General features: G+C 36.4%; 1 protein-coding gene across 5 annotated transcripts in view; it reads right to left on the reverse strand.

Annotated features, from left to right (window-relative positions):
• Positions 1-21,336, reverse strand: part of BTBD7 (BTB domain containing 7) — a 126,154-nt gene that overhangs the window by 24,000 nt on the left and 80,818 nt on the right. For 3 of the 5 annotated variants that reach the window (XM_081289018.1, XM_081289017.1, XM_081289019.1), the window contains 3 exons: positions 8,587-8,795; positions 6,972-7,047; positions 3,425-3,585 (listed from right to left, as the gene is read on the reverse strand). In XM_081289018.1, the coding sequence (XP_081145144.1) occupies positions 3,425-3,585; positions 6,972-7,047; positions 8,587-8,795 (446 nt within the window). Of the gene's footprint in view, positions 1-3,424; positions 3,586-6,971; positions 7,048-8,586; positions 8,796-12,981; positions 13,092-21,336 lie in introns of those variants that run through there. The other 2 variants (XR_014021349.1, XM_081289020.1) reach the window with 2 other exon arrangements.

Raw genomic sequence — 21,336 nt, forward strand, 5'->3', positions numbered from 1 at the left:
CCACCATTTGACCCAGCTATTGCCCTTCTCGGACTATTCCCTGAAGACCTTAAAAGAGCGTACTACAGGGATACTGCCACATCGATGTTCATAGCAGCACAATTCACAATAGCTAGACTGTGGAACCAACCCAGATGCCTTTCAATAGATGAATGGATAAAAAAAATGTGGCATTTATACACCATGGAGTATTACGCAGCACTAAAAAATGACAAAATCATGGAATTTGCAGGGAAATGGATGGCACTAGAGCAGATTATGCTAAGTGAAGCTAGCCAATCCCTAAAAAATAAATGCCAAATGTCTTCTTTGATATAATGAGAGCAACTAAGAACAGAGCAGGGAGGAAGAGCAGGAGGAAAAGATTAACATTAAACAGAGAGATGAGGTGGGAGGGAAAGGGAGAAAAAAGGGAAATTGCATGGAAATGGAAGGAGACCCTCATTGTTATACAAAATTACATGTAAGAGGTTGTGAGGGGAATGGGAAAATAAACAAGGAGAAAATGAATTACATGAATTACAGTAGATGGGGTAGAGAGAGAAGATGGGAGGGGAGAGGAGGGGGGATAGTTGAGGATAGGAAAGGCAGCAGAATACAACAGTCACTAATATGGCATTATGATAAAATGTGGATGTGTAACCGATGTGATTCTGCAATCTGTATTTGGGGTAAAAATGGGAGTTCATAACCCACTTGAATCTAATGTATGAAATATGATATGTCAAGAGGTTTGTAATGTTTTGAACAACCAATAAAAAAAAAAATAAATGTTCATTATGTGAACAAAAAAAAAAAAAAAAAGAAATCACTGACTCTTTGGGCCCACCCAAGTGTCCAGTGGGTGACCTTTTGATATCAGGAGGTCAAAACCTCTACTCTTAGATCATGCTAGTGCCACCACTTTCTGAACATGTGTCCCATGAAAAGCCACAAAGTCTGAGTACATAGATTACAATTATTTCACTTCCAATCACTTTTCCCCACATCTGAAATCACTCTGCGCCTGTATCCCGCGAACATCCAAGAAACCCTTATCCTTAGGGAGGAGGATTTGAGACTTGGGTCTTTCCCATCATGCTTGACCACATTGCAAATAAACTCTCTTGACTTTTGCAAAACTTTTATCTCAGTGATGGATATACTGTTTGGTGGGCAAAAGAAGCGTGGTTTGTTAACAGTTTCTTCAATAAATGGTGCTTGGGAAAACTGAATATCCACATGCAGAAAAATGAAATTAGGCCTATATCTCACACTATATAAAAAATCAATTAAAAATAGATTAATGTCTTAAAGGTAAAAGCTGAACTATGAACCTACTAGAAGAAAACACAGGGAAAAAACTCCATGACATTGATGTAGGCAAGGACTTTTTAGATAAGACTCCCATACATGGGTAACATAAGCAAAAATAGACAAATGAAATTATATAAAACTAAACTCTATACAATCAAGAGAGTAAAGAGACATCTTACAGAGTAGGAGAAAATATTTGCAAACTATGTCTGATAAGGAATTCAACTCAATAGCAAAAAAGCCCAAATAACTTGACTGAAGAATAGGCAAAAGGCCTCTAATAGAAATTTCTCAAAAGATGACATACTTCTGGGCACATGGTGCACACCTGTAATCCCAGCAACTTGGGAGACTAAGATGGGAAGATCGAAAGTTCAAAGCCAGCCTCAGCAACTTAGTGAAGTCCTAGGCAACTTAGTAAGACTTTGTCTCAAAATAAAAAAAAAATTAAATTAAAAAAAGGTCTGGGGATGTGGCTCAGTGGTCAAGTACCCCTGGGTAAAAAAGCAGAAGACATTCAAATGACTAATAGGTATATGAAAAAATGCTCAATATCAGGGAAAGGTGAGTTAAAACCACAATGGCTAGTTAGAATGGCTATTATCAGAAAAGATAATAAGTGTTAGCAAGAAAGTGGAAAAAAAGGAAACCTTTGCAGGTTATTGGTGGAAATGCAAATTAAAGTATAACCAGTAAGGAAAATAGCATAGTAGTTCCTCAAAAAAGAAAAAATTGAACCGCTATACATTCCAGCAACCCTACTACCAGGTATATATCCAGTGAAATCAGTGTCTAAAGGACATTTGCATTCCCATGTTCATTTTAGCACTAGTTACAAGAGGCAAAATGTAGGTTCTACCTAAATGTTCATCAACAGACGAATGCATAAAAAAAATGTGGTATAAAAATATAATGGAATTGGGGCTGGGGTTGTGACTCAGTGGTAGAGTGCTCGCCTAGCATGCATGAGATACTGGGTTCGATCCTCAGCACCACATAAAATCAAAATAATGTGTCTGCCTAAAAAACTAAAGATACATAAATAAATAAATGTTTAAAAAATATAATGGAACATTATTCAGACGTAAAAAGGAGCCTACCATTTGCAACAGATAAACCTGAAAATGTTTAAAAAAATATAATGGAATATTATTCAGACTTAAAAAGGAGAGACTACCATTTGCAACATAGATAAACCTGAAGGGCATTATATTAAGTGAAATAAGTTGGACACAGAAGGACAAACTCTGCATGGTCTCACTCATGGGAAATTTAAAAAAAGCTGACCCCACAAAAGTTGAGAGTAGAATAATCGTTATAAGAGGCTGGGAAAGGGCTGGGTGGATTGGTTGATGGGTACAATATTACAGTTAGAAGTAATAAATTCTAGTGTTCTTTTGTATAGTAGGGCGACTACAGTTAAAAATAACTTCATTATATATTTCAAAAAGGTAGAAGAGGGGAAATTCTGAATGTTCTCACCACAAAGAAATGATAATGGTTAGAATGATGGGTATGCTAATTACTCAGATTTGATCATTATATAAAGTACACATGTATCAAAACATATTATATCCCTAAATACTTACAATTATGACAATAAAAAATAATACAATTATGTTTATAAACATTAAACTTTATAAATCAGTTCATGAAGTATATTTATAATATTTCTTTTCCCCATCCATTCATTCATGCAGTTATATCAGCTCCATTAATTTTAACTGGCTGAGAGGGTCTCAGAAGACCAATACACCTTGAATACTGAACCAATTTCCCTTCTGTTCTCTGACTTATTGCTGTTCTTAAAGAGACTCCAGAGGCAATTTTTACCTCTTCCTTTTTTAATAAGGATACATGTGATACACTGATATATGACTGAATTAACTCCTCTAGAAATTTAAGGGTCTAGCAAAAGCACCACCTAGTTAGCCACTCAACTCTCATCCACCAAATATTCATTTGTATTATGTGACAGACACTGGGGGCACAATGTTGTTTAAAACAGACATTTGTTTCTGTCCTCATGAAATTTACCGATACTTTATTAGAAGAGATTGTTCCCAGTGATTAAAGGAAGTCTGGCATTTTTCTTTCCATGAAAGGGAAAAATGAATAAGACACTTACTGCATCACTTAAGACTTCACTGTTTATAGGTAAGATGTGTTCAATTCGCACAAAAGGTAAGAGAGAAGAAAGGATTTCTCTAAGCTCTTCGATGTCCAGGTCTCGTCTTTTTACACCCCTTTTGTTCACACTGTGAGCAGTACCACTCAATAAGTTTGGTTCTATGAGACAGAAAATGAGAAGTCTACAACCAAATGCAAATTTTCAGACACGCTTGCTTTCTTCTACAGTACATATGCTCTAAGTACCACTACTTAAGTACATCTGCTTTAGAAGGGCTGTAAATCAATTGTTTTTCTGCCATAAGGAGCTTGTTTAATAAACATGTGCTTGGACAAAAAGAAAGCATCATGTCCATGGAACAATAATATTCTTTTGGGACTGTTTTGTCTTGATAAAGGATTCTTCTTTGTATACCAACTCAAAGGAGAAAAGATGACAATCTATTAACATCAATCTGATCTCAATTTTGTGATCAGTTTTTATACATATATATTCATATATAAATATTTTATATATATATATATATTTTTTTGGGGTTGGTTGTCAATATGTTCATCAGGTTATATATGTTTAAATAGTAATTTTATAGCACTAATCACTTAGTACCCAAGGGAATAAAACCTAACGTACATTCTAATTTTAAGATTTTTATGAAAACCTAAATTTCTGTAACAAAGGAATGTTAATGCATGTAAGTGGACCCTTCGATCTTTGATGTGATGTATGTCCACTGTTTAGAGCAGAAAGAAGATCTAAACCATTTATGTGCTTATGATAGAGATGGGAAGAAAAAACCCATAATTTTAGAAATATTTATTCATGCTTTTAATCTAAGGGGTTCCTCTAATTCCTTAAAAAAATTAACACTGAATAAGATCTTTATCATTCATAAATGTAAATGCTAGATTTCTAAATATTCTATAAACAAACTGATATCTTTCTTAAATTGTGGGGTATGTGTGTATGATTTTTTGAAAAGCTAAGCTATTTCTGGAGTCACTCAAAATAAAATTGTAAGTCTGTGGGAAAGTATTTCCCCTTTGCTTGCTGTGATTTAAGTTCATACTTGCATAAAGGTATTATTTAAAAAAAAAAAGACATGGCATCGTGTTTTCATATAAAATCTTACAGGAACTCCCCAAATATCTAATGGGTAAGGAAAGAACCCTTTGTAGAAGTGACTCTGAAATAAAGGTGTGGTTTGCTTAGCTTCCTTTTATCCCTGCAGGATGCTCTATTCCAATCCAATCTGAAAACCTTTGAAGGGAAATTTTATCCTTTGAGGAAGCTTATTATTGCCCCCCACCCCGAAATATGACTTTTCATCATTACCAGCCTTACATTAGTAAACACACCTATGACCTCTAAGAATTATGCAGAGTTTTACACAACCCATTATTGTAATTTGTGATAGTTACAAATTTGTGATAGATGTGATAATGACAAAAACAATGGATAAGCAAATACTGAACTGGTGCTCCTAGGGGAAGCATAGGTTAGGTTCCTATTCACCTCTGGGCACAACATTTTTTTCAACTGATTAAGACATAACTTTGTTTTATGTGTTTCTGTTTAAAGATTCTTTGTTTTATATTATTCATTCATAACACTGAACTCATGGCCAATAGTGCTGTAACTCATGAATGCTGAATGAAGCTTTTCTTAATTTTATAGCACTAATCACTGTATTTTCTCCAGAAGGTGCATCACAGCCAACACTAAGACAACTCTTTAGCACTATAATTGGGGGCAACTTCAAACAGTGTGAACACTAATAAAAACATAAAAATATAACACAAAAATGTGAAAAAGGGCACTAAGTAGATTGTGAAAAGAACCCTTGATTATAGTAAATCTGAATAAGGTGAGATGTTGCTGCCTTGTTGGACTTAGCCGGAAACACGCTCGGTGGACTACTAAAACTTCTACAGCTCTGTGCTGGTGCGTTAATCTTGAAAGTGCCATGAATATGAATTTTTGAGGTTACAAATGCATTTTATCAAGTAGATAAATTCACTAATACAGAATCTGCAAATGATAATAGACTGTATACTGGCATTTGAAAAGCTTTCTGAATTAACTGTAGTGGTTTTTATATTTTGAATTTCAAATCTGAAGAAGGCTAAAGGCTTTTGTAGGCCACAGAAAAATAAATTAGGAAAAATACAATAGGAGGACTGGTTTTGTTTCCTAGTACTTGTGTAATAGCATGTTTAAGGGACCCTATTAAGAAGGTTTGAATTAGCACAAAATTTTTATGTTATTTAAAAATGTGACAGAACAACTATGTAAACGTGCTAAAAATCACTTACTTGAACATTTTAAATAGGTGCACTTTATGGTTACAAATTAGAACGTATTATAAATCATATCTAAATACATCTACTGAGTTGGGTGAGGTGGTGCATACCTGTAATCCCAGTGATTTGAGATTCTGAGGCAGGAGGATCACAAGTTTGAGACAGCCTCAGCAACTTAGCAAGACTCCTGGCTCAAAATAAAAAATAAAAAGGGCTGGGGTATAGCCCAGTGGTAGAATGTCCCTGATTTTAATCTCCAGTACCACAACAAATAAGTAAACAAATCTATTTTAAAATGATAGGAAAGGGAAATCTATTTAATTTTTCCAATTTAAAATTTTTTAGTTGGGTTCATTATATAGAGAAAAACAACACTGTATGAGGTGAGAGGAACTGGTGAGTGGCTAACAAATAAAAGACTGCTATAGAATCCTAAGTTGCCAAAGTCAAAAGCCCATTTCCATTTCCCTATGTATGATGATGTTACCCTTACTTATGTAACACTCCAGCTAGAGGTCACTCAAATATATTCTTTTACCTTCCATAACATTTTAAAATAAAATTGATTTTAAATATTTTAAAGCATGCAATTCAGTGACTTTTAGACATACATATTACTGTGCATCTATGAATACTACATTTTAATCAACAATGTGTGTGTGTGTGTGTGTATGTGTGTGTGTGTATGTGTGTATGTGTGTATGGTACTAGGAACTGAACCTAGGGGTGTACTACCACTGAGCTATGCCCTGAGGTCTTTTATTTTTTATTTTGAGACAGAGTCTCAGAAAGTTGCCATGGCTGGTGTCAAACTTGCCATCCTCATGCCTCAGCCTCCTAAGGAGAGCGATTACAGGCATTTGACACCATAAGTGGCAACATTACACCTTTATAACACTTCAATCATTACATGAAACTTTTCATTCTAATATTTCCATGAATTACTAAACATATTAAGCACAGACACATAATAAAGTTACTTTTTTTTTAAGAGAGAAGAGAGAATTTTTTAATATTTATTTTTCAGTTTTCAGTGGACACAACATCTTTATTTTCCTGTGATGCTGAGGATCGAAACCAGAGCCCCGTGCATGCCAGGCAAGCGTGTTACTGCTTGAGCCACATCCCCAGCCCCAAGTTACGTTTTAAAGTTGCAAAATGAAACTTTAACAGCCTATACTCTACTTTTCTGACTGTAAAAAGTTACACATGCTGATTAGCACAAACTAATTTTCTGAACTTACCTCTGTCTGCTATTCTTTTCATCAACTGATGCTCTCCCCATTTAATCAGATATTTAAGGATATCTTGTTCACTTGCCTGCAATAAAAGTGGTTTGTATTTATTTTAGTGAGGTTAGATAAAGGGTCAATTTCACTGATAACTTTTCCTAGGTTGTTGCAACTTACCATTGTTTCCCTCTTTCTGTCAGCTGTTAGAAATTTTAGAGTTAAATCTGTTGTCCATCAACAACAAATATGCAAAACTACATTATAGATATTTATCCAGTAATAACTCTTGGCTCCAGCAACATTTTTATTTCCATTTTTTTTGCCTTTGTCCTGTTTTTCCCTATTTATTTTATCTTACCATATGGTTTCTATACAATTACCTTATTTTTTGAAACAAGATGGAAATAAACACATGAAAGTAAAAGTACAGTGATAGAGTTTATACTATCTCCTTCAAGGATGGGAAATACACACGTAGCAATTTGTGGCAGAGGAAACTGCAATCTCCACAAAGCACTTTATTGGTTGGTAAGAGTCTCGAAGCACAACCTGGGAAGTGGCAATGTACCCCTCATTTCTTTGTACCTTATTTAAAATCATAGAGCAAATCTAAACTGCTCCCCAAGTTTAAATTGCTAAAACAGAATGCAAAGCTCCAAGAGTCAATAATTTGAAAGAACTGACAAACTCTAACTCCCCTAAACACAAAGCATCCAGGCTTGATCAGCACAGTGAGAGAAGGCTGGTAAACAAAAGCCTTCCATACATCAAGTCCAAGTGTGACAACATCTGTACTGCAATCAGATCAATATTGAAGGAAAGCACTGATGCCGAGTATATTATTGAACTTTTCGCTGCATTTTATGATTGAGATGATAGGTGGCACTGTATAATTCTTCTAGTACAAAGACATAGGAATTGTCTCAATGAGTTTGTGTTTGCAGCGTTAAAACTGTTGTTTAATTTTAGCATGAAATTCATACAATCAATGCAAAACAACAACAACAAAAACCCAGCAAATTTAGTTGGATATACTTTACCTGAATACTTCTTGCAATACTTAAAATCTTCTATGACTTTAAATCACCAAATAAGATTAACATATAGTCAATGATACAAGATACTAAAAACTATTTTTTACTAAAAATGAATAGTTGAAAACATCAGTATACTTTGGCAGAACACATGTACTGAGTTTTTATAATCAGGTAGGCAGATGAGAAAGTGAATATTATTTGTATTTTGTTCTGCTTAAACTACTGCCTACAATCTAAATATCTGAGACCGCAGAAAGTAAGATACTATTATAGGGAATCCACTTTAGTGGAAGCCAAGAAAATTGCTGTTGGAATATGCTTCTGACCTTGCCTACTGCCTCACCTCTTTGGTGTAGTTGGTTAAGTCCTGGTTTTGTTCATAATGTCAAGTCACAGTAGCAGTGTGCATGAGGAGCCGGTGAGCCAGAAGCCTGTGTTGTACAAATATGAAAAGGGCATTCCTAGGTGGTTTGATCACAGCCTGTTTCTCTCCCCCTACTCTACCCCAGACAGAAGAATAGCAGAATACAGATGTATTTCTTGGTGCACATATGAATGACAATGAATTTGAGAGGGGTGTTAATGATTACCTGTAGATAGTCAGACTGGATAGCAGTAAGCAGATGGTCTTTGCTGAGTTCATAAAAAACATCCGAAGTCATGACCTGGGACAATTCCTCACAGAGGAAATGCAAAGCTTGCCGGTGCACCCACTTAGAGCCATATGGATGTGAGCTCCACTTGAGGATGGCAATTAAGGTATCTAATGAGATGCTCTCAGCAATGATATCCTCACAGCCTAAAAGAGAAGGCAAACACTTCTTGAGATTAATCATAAATATTACTTATTGAACATCAGTGTGTTAGGCTTAAAAGTAGCAATAGTAAAAAAGAACTCAAGGAGATAAAATCTCATGGAAATCACCAAGACATGGTGGGATGGGATAGCAATAGATTATGACATCTTTAGGAAATATACTGCCCTACAGAGAGAGCGAGTGAGCTGTAGAAAAAGGCAGAGAATCCTCCCAGTTGTTCAAGAAAATAAATATCTATATGCAAATCCAATAATTTGAATAAGACAGTATTATGGAAAGCACTGGACCAAAGAGAAAGAAGAGTAGGAAGAAATGATACAGTTGTGGGAACTGGCCAGAGGAAGGATATGGGTGACAATTGATGGATAGAGCATCCCTACCTAATGAGAAGACAAGGAATATTTGTTCTTTGTACTGTCCTCATAATCTCTCCAAAAACAGACAAAATATCAAAAGTTCTATATTCATCTGGCCTTAGTTCTTTCAAAAAGAAATAAGTGGCTTAAGTAAAAAGGGCTAGGATCCTAGAAGAAGTAACTTCTGGCATTTTAAAAGCTCAAGGAGGAAATCTGAGGATAGTCAGTTATTTTCCTTAGAAAAAGATAATATAAAGATAAATATAAGTAAAATCTGAGTGACATTGTGGAAAGGAAAATAGCTGAAGTTGGGCAGAAACTCTTTCTTCACTAGGTTCACTATAAAATAAAATATGATTCAGATTAATGTGCAAAAAAAAAAAAAAAAAAAAAGAAAAGAAAAGAAAAGAAAAGAAAGAAAGAAAGAAATGCTGTGTGCAGTGGTGCACAACTGTAATCCCAGCTCAGGAGGCTGAGGCAGGAGGATTGCAAGTTCAAAGTCAGCTTCATCAATTTAATGAAGCCCTAAGCAACTTAGAGATACCCTGTCTCAAAAAAGGAAAAAAAAAGGCATTTAAACATCATCACCAACAATGAAAAAAATACAGTTACACAGACTGTTCTCCAATTACCTTAGAGTTTTAAAAGATAAAGCCCAAAGAAAGGGTATCAATAACTCCAGACTTTCAAAATTCAAAGCTATCTCTAAGACCATAAAACAAGATCAGTGGCAGCCAATAAGGCATCTACAAAAAGTAACGCCTCAGGGGCTGGGGTTTGGCTCAGTGGTAGAGCAACTGCCTGGCATATGTGAGACACTGGGTTCAATTCTCAGCACGACATATAAATCAATAAAAGTCCATTGACAACTAAAAAATATTAAAAAAAGTAATGCTTCCCTTCCCTTTTCTGCTATGGTACCAGATAAGGAAAAATATCATAGATAATTGTATAATGTGGTTTCCACAAAGCACTTGTTAATATTTCATAATGCTGCTAGTCTGTTAGCACCACAAGACAGGGACTGCTGTCTTCAGTGTGTCTGAGCATCTTCTTGCACGTGATGGGTGTCAAATAAAGCTGTAGTGGACATACAAATGAGATCCTTGCAGATATGAGGTGATGACAAAACAGTGGTTAACAAAACCATTCAGAAGCAGCACCACTTAACTTGGAGGGTATAGTGGAAGTCTCTGTCCTTGCTATGTTTATCAAGAATTTTAGTGAAGATATGAAAGTAAGCATCTAAATCTCCAGATGACCCTAAAACTGGGAAACACAGTTAATGACACTGTACAAAGCAGAAACATAACTGGCTATAATATAAAGACTGGCCAAAATGAAGGTGACATGTAATTAGGAAGACTAGAAAGTTCTACACTTAAAATTGAAGATCAACTGCATAGTAGATGAGAGGCAAGCTACCCTAAATACACCCACATAAAATAAAATATGGGTATTTTAGTTGCATGAATGCAAAAGGTAACAGCTGCTATAAAGCTGAAGCAATTTTAGGCCTTTAAAGTACAAGCATCAAGACCTCGATAGAGACTCATATGACCCTATTCTCCTGTGCTGTTTTGGGCCCTGTATTTTGGATGGGCACTGGTCAAACCACAGGATTTCTAGAAGAGAGCTTGAGACCTGTCACAGGAGAAAAGCTTCAAATGAACAGGGTATTTGGCTTATGTAAGAGAGACCTGAGTAGAGATGGAAGAGCAGTTTTTAAACATCTGATCAGTCCTCATGAGGTAGAAGAGAAAAAAATGACATTGGCTGTTCCAAAGGCAGGTCCTGGGAAACAAATGGTGTTAAAGGAGAATTTTGGGTTCAATAACAAGAAATTTTTAACTATTATAAATTTCTCTACCCCACTCCCCTCAAAAAAATTTTTTTATCTAGAATAGTAGCAGCAGAGTCTGGCTCATCACATTAGGGACATACTTAACACTGGGTAAGAACTAGGGTCAGAGGACATCCAAGCTGCTTTCATCACAAAGATAGAATCATGTTTTGGAATATGGTAAGAGAACAAAGATTCATTTATTTAATCTGAATATTAATACCTTTATAAGAAACACTGAGGTCACAATGAGATCTACATGAAACTGAAACCAAAAGGCATGAATAAGTGCTGATAAGTGGGAAATACAAAAAAGTTCTGAACAGTCTTCATGATTTTATGGAAATCCTTGAATGTCAAGCTAGAGCAGATCTCTTCCAGCCAGTGGACAACTTCTGTTGGGCTGATGTTTAAAGCAATTGACGGAATAGAAGTCAGCAGGGAAGTTAACCTGATAGGAAAAACAATCTTATAGATGCGCTTGGGAATGAAGTAGGGGGATATCAGAGGAAAGAATGTGGGGCTAGGGATGTAACTCAGTGCCAAAGAGCACTTGCCTAGCATGCATGAGACCCTGGGTTCAACCAGTGCTTGGGGTGGGGGTAGGTAGGAGGAAAGCATGTGTCAGAATCCTACTAAACCAGGATATTGGCAGAGGTGAAGAAAAAGAATCGAAGATAATGTGGATCATATATATAAATTTCTGAGGTTACAAAGAAGCAGGATATGGCAGGAAAAAATGGACTTTGAAATCAAGACAGATTGGACTTGAAAAAAATTCCAGCTCTGACACTTGGACAGATCACTTAACTCTTTGAGCCTGACATTTTCTCATCTCTAACACTGAGATAGTATCTCCCACCTCACAAGGTTGTCATGAGTCCAAATGAGCTGCACCCTTGATGCTCATTCGGATGCACACTGGGGAGAGAGATATTGACACACAGCTCCTTTTCCTGCTCATTCTCCTGGTGATGTCATCCATCTCTACAGCCTTCACTCCCATTGCACCCCTACGACTTCCCAGCTACTGCTCCAACCCAGGGTGCTCTCTTGATGCCTTTAGTCATTCCTTACTTCCACTGGACAATTCCAGATGGATGTTCCACAAACAGTTCAAGTATAGAAGTCAGTTAATTTCCTCTGGGAAATCTAGCCTCCTCCCTTTCTTAATGCATTTTAGTGGAATCACTTCTACCCAGTCATCAAAGCCAGAGATCTGAGTACTACTATTGATTCCTTCTCCTGAAGCCCTTATTAAATCTATCACCAAGTGCTGTTCATTATACTTTTAAATCCATCCCCTCCACAGGATCTCTATTCAATTTCTATCACTGTTTTCAAAATTCCATATTTTCTCCCTATACAATTATACAATTGAAACACCCTAAAAAAAAAAGAAAGAAAACCATCTTTAGTCTTGTCCCTTTGAATCTGTTCTCTACTGCTGCCAGAATGATCCTTTAAAATGCAAATTATGTATGCCTCTGTAACAAATTATTCAATAGCTTGCAAATGACTTCAAGAAAAAACCTAAACTATGTATCTCTTGATGATCTGGCCCTTGCCTGTTCTGTAGGCCCACCTAGCTTAAAAGAGAGAATTATCTTATATTGTCAAAATTAACATTTTCATGTTATGGTAAAGTATCTAAATTAGCAATAATATACTTTTTATCAAAGTGAAAAACACTGGATTGAAAATATGCAGATAATAGCAAGGCAGAGGGGAGGCTGGCAAGAGAAGGCTAGCAAACAAGATGCCAACAGTTGGGCTGGGTTGTAGCTCGGTGGTAGAGCGCTTGCCTAGCATGTGTGAGGGACCGAGTTTGATTCTCAGCACTACATATAAATAAATAAAATAAAGGTCCATCAACAACTTAATAAATCCAGGGCCTCAGATATGTTAGGCAAACACTGCACCACCTAGTTGTATTCCTAGCCCAAAGACAAATTTTTGGTGACAAGATACTGTACAAATCTGGGCTGGGGATGTGGCTCAAGTGGTAGTGCGCTCGCCTGGCATGCACGTAGCCCGGGTTCGATCCTCAGCACCACATACAAACAAAGATGTGTCCGCTGAAAAAACTAAAAAAAAAAAAAAAAAAAAATGTTAAAAATTCTCTCTCTCTCCTCTCTCCCTCTCTATTAAAAAAAAAAAAAAAACAAAAAAAACAAAAAAAAAAACAAACAAAAAAAAAAAACCAAAAAACTGTACAAATCTAAGCCCAGTGCCTAGATGAGAATGACCATATATGTGCAAGTGCAGGTATTTATTTCTACTGATCAGAACATCATATTTTCTATCTTAGCAATTCTCAAACTATCTCTGGTCAAGGATAGTTTGAGAATTGCTAAGATAGAATATATGATAAACTAGAATAAGATCGAATATTGGATAAACTTCCAATCTGTCATGGATCCAATATTTTTATAAAATACAACAAATATACTACTACTTGAATGTTGTGGCAATGTCAAATTGCTAGAATATTTTCTATATGGATACTCTGCGCTTATCTCACCGTGGACATACTTTGAAAAGAATTGCCCTCATAAGAGTTCCTCCTCCTGCTGCTGCTGCTGCTGCTTCTTTTTGTTTTGGTTCCCGGGATTGAACAGGGACACTTGACCACTGAGCCATGTCCCCAGCCCTATTTTATTTAAAGACAGGGTCTTGCTTAGCGCCTTGAAGTTGCTGAGGCTGTCTTTGAACTCACAATCCTCTTGCCTTAGTCTCCTGAGCTGAGGTTTGTCTTCTGTCATGTAAAGACACTGTGGTTACTAGCTTATTGGTCCAAAGAGGAAAACAAGTGGCACTGGGAACAAAGGACCCCTGCTGCCCACAGTGGCCACCACAGTAGCCCCAGCTGCTGCAAACTGAAGCACACATTATTTAAACATTTTTTTTGGTTACACATCACTGAGGTTCTCAGGTGTTTTGCTGCATAGTGATGGCAGACTCAAAAACCCATAAAACTTTCTGAATGAAGTCAAAAGCTTTTATTAATAATTTTCTTATAATAGGGTTGAGGTTGTAGCTCAGTGGTAGAGTGCTTGCCTCATATGTGGAAGGCACTGGGTTCGATTCTCAGCACCACACAAAAATAAAATAAAGGTGTTGTGTCCATCTACAACTAAAAAAATTTTTGAAAAGATACTTTTCTTATAATAAAATAAACTGCACGCATAGCCAAGAAATCTGATAGATGGAAAAAGGCAACAACATTTTCTGTTTAGGTAGATTTGCAACCATACTGTTGTAAGCTTGGCTTATTATGTGAAGTCATCTTTCTATAATTTTTTTTCAATTTTATTTTTTTTATTTTATTCTTTTTATTGGTTGTTCACAACATTACAAAGCTCTTGACATATCATATTTCATACATTAGATTGAAGTGGGTTATGAACCCCCAATTTTACCCCAAATGCAGATTGCAGAATCACGTCGATTACACATCCACAATTTTACATAATGCCCTATTAGTAATTGTTGTATTCTGCTACCTTTCCTATCCCCTACTATCCCCCCTCCCCTCCCCTCCCATCTTCTCTCTCTACCCCATCTACTGTAATTCATTTCTCTCCTTGTTTATTTTCCCATTCCCCTCACAACCTCTTACATGTAATTTTGTTTAGCAATGAGGGTCTCCCTTCATTTCCATGCAATTTCCCTTTTCTCTCCCTTTCCCTTCCATCTCATGTCTCTGTTTAATGTTAATCTTTTCTTCCTGCTCTTCCTCCCTGCTCTGTTCATAGTTGCTCTCATTATATCAAAGAAGACATTTCGTATTTGTTTTTTAGGGATTGGCTAGCTTCACTAAGCATAATCTGCTCTAGTGCCATCCATTTCCCTGCAAATTCTATGATTTTGTCATTTTTTATTGCTGCATAGTACTCCATTGTGTATAAATGCCACATTTTTTTATCCATCCATCCATTGAAGGGCATCGGGGTTGGTTCCACAGTCTAGCTATTGTGAATTGTGCTGCTATGAACATCGATGTGGCAGTATCCCTGTAACATGCTCTTTTAAGGTCTTCAGGGAATAGTCCGAGAAGGGCAATAGCAGGGTCAAATGGTGGTTCCATTCCCAGCTTTCCCAGGAATCTCCAAACTGCTTTCCAAATTGGCCGCACCAATTTGCAGTCCTACCAGCAATGTACAAGTGTACCCTTTTCTCCACATCCTCGCCAGCACTTGCTGTTGTTTGACTTCATAGTGGCTGCCAATCTTACTGGAGTGAGATGGTATCTTAGGGTGGTTTTGATTTGCATTTCTCTGACTGCTAGAGATGGAGAGCATTTTTTCATGTACTTGTTGATTGATTGTATGTCCTCCTCTGAGAAGTGTCTGTTCAGGTCCTTGGCCCATTTGTTGATTGGGTTATTTGTTATCTTATTGTCTAATTTTTTGAGTTCTTTGTATACTCTGGATATTAGGGCTCTATCTGAAGTGTGAGGAGTAAAAATTTGTTCCCAGGATGTAGGCTCCCTATTTACCTCTCTTATTGTTTCTCTTGCTGAGAAAAAAACTTTTTAGTTTAATTAAGTCCCATTTGTTGATTCTTGTTATTAACTCTTGTGCTATGGGTGTCCTATTAAGGAATTTGGAGCCCAACCCCACAATATGTAGATCGGAGCCAACTTTTTCTTCTATCAGACGCAGAGTCTCTGATTTGATATCAAGCTCCTTGATCCATTTTGAGTTAACTTTTGTGCATGGCGAGAGAAAGGGATTCAGTTTCATTTTGTTGCATATGGATTTCCAGTTTTCCCAACACCATTTGTTGAAGATGCTATCCTTCCTCCATTGCATGCTTTTAGCCCCTTTATCAAATATAAGATAGTTGTAACTTTGTGGATTAGTCTCTGTGTCCTCTATTCTATACCATTGGTCCACCCGCCTGTTTTGGTACCAGTACCATGCTGTTTTTGTCACTATTGCTCTGTAATATAGTTTGAAATCTGGTATCGCTATACCGCCTGATTCACACTTCCAGTTTAGAATTGCTTTTGCTATTCTGGGTCTTTTATTTTTCCATATGAATTTCATGATTGCTTTATCTATTTCTACAAGAAATGCCGTTGGGATTTTGATTGGCATTGCATTAAACCTATAGAGAACTTTTGGTAATATCGCCATTTTGATGATGTTAGTTCTGCCTATCCATGAACAGGGTATATTTTTCCATCTTCTAAGATCTTCTTCTACTTCTCTCTTTAGGGTTCTGTAGTTTTCATTGTATAAATCTTTCACCTCTTTTGTTAGGTTGATTCCCAAGTACTTCATTTTTTTTGAGGATATTGTGAATGGAGTGTTTTTCCTCATTTCCGTTTCAAAAGTTTTGTCGCTGATATACAGAAATGCCTTTGATTTATGCATGTTGATTTTATATCCTGCGACTTTGCTGAATTCATTTATTAGTTCTAGCAGTTTCTTTGTAGACCCTTTTGGGTCTTCTAGGTATAGAATCATGTCATCTGCAAATAGTGATAATTTAAGTTCTTCTTTTCCTATTTTTATGCCTTTAATTTCTTTCGTCTAATTGCTCTGGCCAGTGTTTCGAGAACTACATTGAATAGAAGTGGTGATAGAGGGCATCCCTGTCTTGTTCCAGATTTTAGAGGGAATGCCTTAAACTTTTGTCCATTCAGAATGATGCTAGCCTGAGGCTTAGCATAGATAGCTTTTACAATGTTGAGGTAAGTTCCTGTTATCCCTAGTTTTTCTAATGTTTTAAACATAAAGGAATGCTGTACTTCGTCGAATGCTTTCTCTGCGTCTATCAAGATGATCATATGGTTCTTATCTTTAAGTCTATTGATGTGGTGAATAACATTTATTGATTTCCGTATATTGAACCATCCTTGCATCCCAGGGATGAATCCTACTTGATCATGGTGCACAATTTTTTTGATGTGTTTTTGTATTCGATTCGCCAGAATTTTATTGAGGATTTTTGCATCTAGGTTCATTAGAGATATTGGTCTGTAGTTTTCTTTCTTTGAGGTGTCTTCGTCTGGTTTCGGAATCAGGGTGATGTTGGCCTCATAGAATGAATTTGGAAGAGCTCCCTCTTTTTCTATTTCCTGAAATAACTTGAAAAGTATTGGTGTTAATTCTTCTTTAAAGGTTTTGTAAAACTCCACTGTATACCCATCCGGTCCTGGGCTTTTCTTGGTTGGTAGTCTTTTGATGCCTTCTTCAATTTCATCCATTGATATTGGTCTGTTCAAATTGTGTGTATCCTCCTGACTGAGTCTGGGCAAATCATATGACTTAAGAAATTTATTGATGTCTTCACTATCTTCTATTTTATTGGAATATAGGTTTTCAAAATAATTTCTAATTGTCTTCTGTATTTCTGTAGCATCTGTTGTGATATTGCCTTTTTCATCCCGTATGTTAGTAATTTGAGCTCTCTCTCTTCTTCTCTTCATTAGCATGGCTAAAGGTCTGTCGATCTTATTTATTTTTTCAAAGAACCAACTTTTAGTTTTGTTAATTTTTTCAATAGTTTCATTTGTTTCAATTTTGTTGATTTCCGCTCTGATTTTAATTATTTCTTGCCTTCTGCTACATTTGCTGTTATTTTGCTCTTCCTTTTCTAGGGCTTTGAGATGAAGTGTGAGCTCATTTATTTGTTGGTTTTTTTCTTTTTTTGAGGAATGAACTCCAGGCAATGAATTTCCCTCTTAAAACTGCTTTCATTGTGTCCCATAGATTCCGATATGTTGTGTCCGTATTTTCATTTATCTCTAAGAATTTTTTGATTTCCTCCTTTATGTCTTCTGCAACCCATTGATCATTCAGTAACATATTGTTCATTTTCCATGTGATGTAGGATTTTTCCTTCCTTCTTTTATCATTGATTTCCAGTTTCATTCCATTATGATCAGATAAAATGCAAGGTATTATCTCCACCCCTTTATATTTGCTGAGGGTTGCCCTATGGCATAATATATGGTCTATTTTTGAGAAGGATCCATGTGCTGCTGAGAAAAAAGTATATCCATTTGATGATGGTTGATATATTCTATATATGTCAGTTAAGTCTAGGTTATTGATTGTGATATTGAGTTCTATAGTTTCTTTATTCAACTTTTGTTTGGAGGATCTGTCCAATGGTGAGAGAGGTGTGTCACCCATAATTATTGTGTTGTGGTCTATTTGATTCTCGAACTTGAGGAGAATTTGTTTTATGAATGTCGCAGCACCATTATTTGGTGCATACATATTGATAATTGTTATGTCTTGTTGGTGAATGGTTCCTTTTAACAGTATATAATGTCCTTCTTTATCCCTTTTGATTAACTTAGTCTTGAAGTCGATTTTATTCGATATGAGGATGGCCACCCCTGCTTGCTTACGAGGACCGTGTGCATGGTATATTTTTTCCCATCCTTTCACCTCAGCCTGTGTATGTCTTTTCCAATCAGATGTGTCTCCTGGAGGCAGCATATTGTTGGATTTGTTTTTTTAATCCATGATACCAGCCTATGTCGCTTTATTGGAGAGTTTAAGCCATTAACATTCAGAGTTACTATTGATATATGGTTTGTACTTCCATCCATGTTTGATTATTTATCCTTTTTTAAAAAAATTTAGTTTGTTTCTCCATGATTATCCTTCCCCTCGCCCTCTGTCTTTACCGAGGCACTTCCTACTGATGGTTTTGGTTATTGTTTTTCATTTCTTCCTCGTGTAGTGTTTTGCTCAAAATGCTTTGCAATGCTGGTTTTCTGGCTGCAAATTCTTTTAACTTTTGTTTATCATGAAAGATTTTTATTTCATTGCCATACCTGAAGCTTAATTTTGCTGGATACAGAATTCTTGGTTGGCATCCATTGTCTTTCAGTGTTTGAAATACATTGTTCCATGACCTTCTTGCTTTCAGTGTCTGTGATGAAAAATCCGTTATTAACCTTATTGGTTGACCCCTGAATGTAATCTGTCTCCTTTCTCTTGTAGCTTTTAATATTTTCTCTTTGTTCTGTATATTGGATATCTTCATAACAATGTGTCTTGGCGTTGGTCTACTGTGGTTTTGTGTGCTCGGTGTCCTGTATGCATCTTCAATTTGTATATCTGTTTCCTTTTTTATTTCTGGAAAGTTTTCTGTAATTATTTCATTCAGCAGGTTACTCATTCCCTTGGTTTGAATCTCTGTACCTTCTTCTATCCCGATGACTCGTAAGTTTGGTTTTTTTATGTTATCCCATAACTCTTGGATGTTTTTCTCGTGATTTTTTACCAGCCTTTCTGAGTTGGCCAGACTCTTCCAAGATGATATATTTTGTCTTCATTATCTGACATTCTGGCTTCTACTTGCTCCACTCTGTTAGTGATACTCTCATTTGAGTTTTTAATTAGGTTTATAGTTTCCTTCATTTCTAGAATTATTGTTTGATATTTTTTTATAATCTCTATCTCCTGATAAAGCTGCTTAACTTCTTCTTTTATCTGTTTATGTAATTCATTCTCAATGTGTTCTTTCGCTGCTTGAATTTGCTGTCTCGTATCCTCTTTAAGGTTCCATTCCATCTGTCTAAGGTGTTCCTTGAGTTCTTTATATGACCATTTTTCTGATGACTCTAGGTCCTCCTGAATATTTAGGCTGTCCTGCATTGTTTGTACTCCTTTTCTTCCTTGCTTTTTCATGCTGCTCATGTTACTTCTTGTTCTGTTTGACTTCTGAGTTACTCTTTACTCCTATAAATTTATTAGATGCTATAGCCACAGGTTTCAATGAGGTTATCTCCTCCGCCGCAGTCTGATGACCTGCTTTCTTTCTTTACAGTGTGCCTTTTCATAAAATGTTAACTTAATATGTAACCTGCTGCAGTCTTGGCTGGGCACAAGATCATGAGCCACTCACAGCTTTGTAGATTCAAACAGCAATTCTTTATTCCCGAACTCACACCGGCCTCTACACACACGTTCTGGGGAAATCCATCTTTCTATAATTTTTAAAAAATATTTTTTAGTTGTAGCTGGACACAATACCTTTATTTAATTTATTCATTTTATTTAGTTAGTTTTATGTGGTGCTGAGGATTAAACCCAGGGCCATGCACGTGCTAGGCAAGTGCTCTATGGCTGAGCCACAACCCTAGCCCTCTATAATTCTTTTGCTTGGGTGATAACCACATTTTATAGATCCATCTCCTAATTGTTTAATCTTTTCTTCTATTCTCTTGCCAGCATGCTTTCTGTTCTTTAATGTGGGCAAAAATGCCCCTTTTCAAAAGATCCTGCATGTTAAACAGAATCGTTTTCTGTTTTTATTATCAAAATTGTTCTCTGGGGCTGGGGTTGTGGCTCAGTGGTGAGCACTTGCCTTGCATGTGAGGCACTGGGATCAATTCTTAGCACCCCATATAAATAAATGAATAAAATAAAGGTTTGTCAACAAGTAAAAAAAAAAAATTTTTAAAGTGTAAAAAAATTGTTCTGTTTATGTTCCTCTGGTAACTAAATATAAGCTTCAATGTTGACAGCTCTCTGGGCACACTGTCAGGATCTGTCATTGCTCTCCACTCTCACTTGTGGTTATTCCTACGTATAACATCTTACTTGTTTAACCAATGCCAGAGGGAAACCTCACCTTGCCTTGTGGCCATCAGGAAATATATAAGCAGCTTCCAGATTCAGAGTTTCATACTGGGGTTGGTTGGGAAGAGAATGACAGAAGAAAGGGAGGGAATGTGGGAGGGAGATGACAGTTCAACAACCAACATAAAAGAATATTATAAGTTTGGACAAGGCTGGCCCTAGACTTGGCCTTAGGCATGGTAACCCTTTAATGGCACCAGATTAGAAATATGATTAAAAGTACAAACAAGCTTGAAGAAAAGTTGTTTCGATTCTTCCCTGCTAACCTATATGGTTACTGATTGTGGGACTTGAGGCAAGAAGGAATTGAGGGTGGCAGAAAGCAAGCGAAAGAGAGGCTTTTAATTTAGACAGCTGCATTACTAACTCTTGATTCACTCTTACCACCCTGTGCTGGATCAAAAGACTTAGTTCTTCATATGCAGGCTAAAGCAATCCATTACTGTGCAGAGGATTATGGTGAACACTGTACCTTTCTCTAGGACAGAAACCTTAAATTTCTACTGTCCTACCCATCTTCCTTTGACCTTTATATGTAATCAATGTGTTCCACTGATTCTTCCTTCAAAATACTCTTTGATTAGCCTCTTTAATTCTATCTCTAAGACATGTCTATACGTACTGGCACAAACACCACCTCTTTTCAAATTCTCAGCACCTCACACATCAATTCTTGAAAAGCTTTCCTACTTTCTCCTTCCCTCTG

The sequence above is a fragment of the Spermophilus citellus genome (genome assembly GCF_964194105.1).
Source record: "Spermophilus citellus genome assembly, chromosome: 4".
Classification (NCBI taxonomy): domain Eukaryota; kingdom Metazoa; phylum Chordata; class Mammalia; order Rodentia; family Sciuridae; genus Spermophilus; species Spermophilus citellus.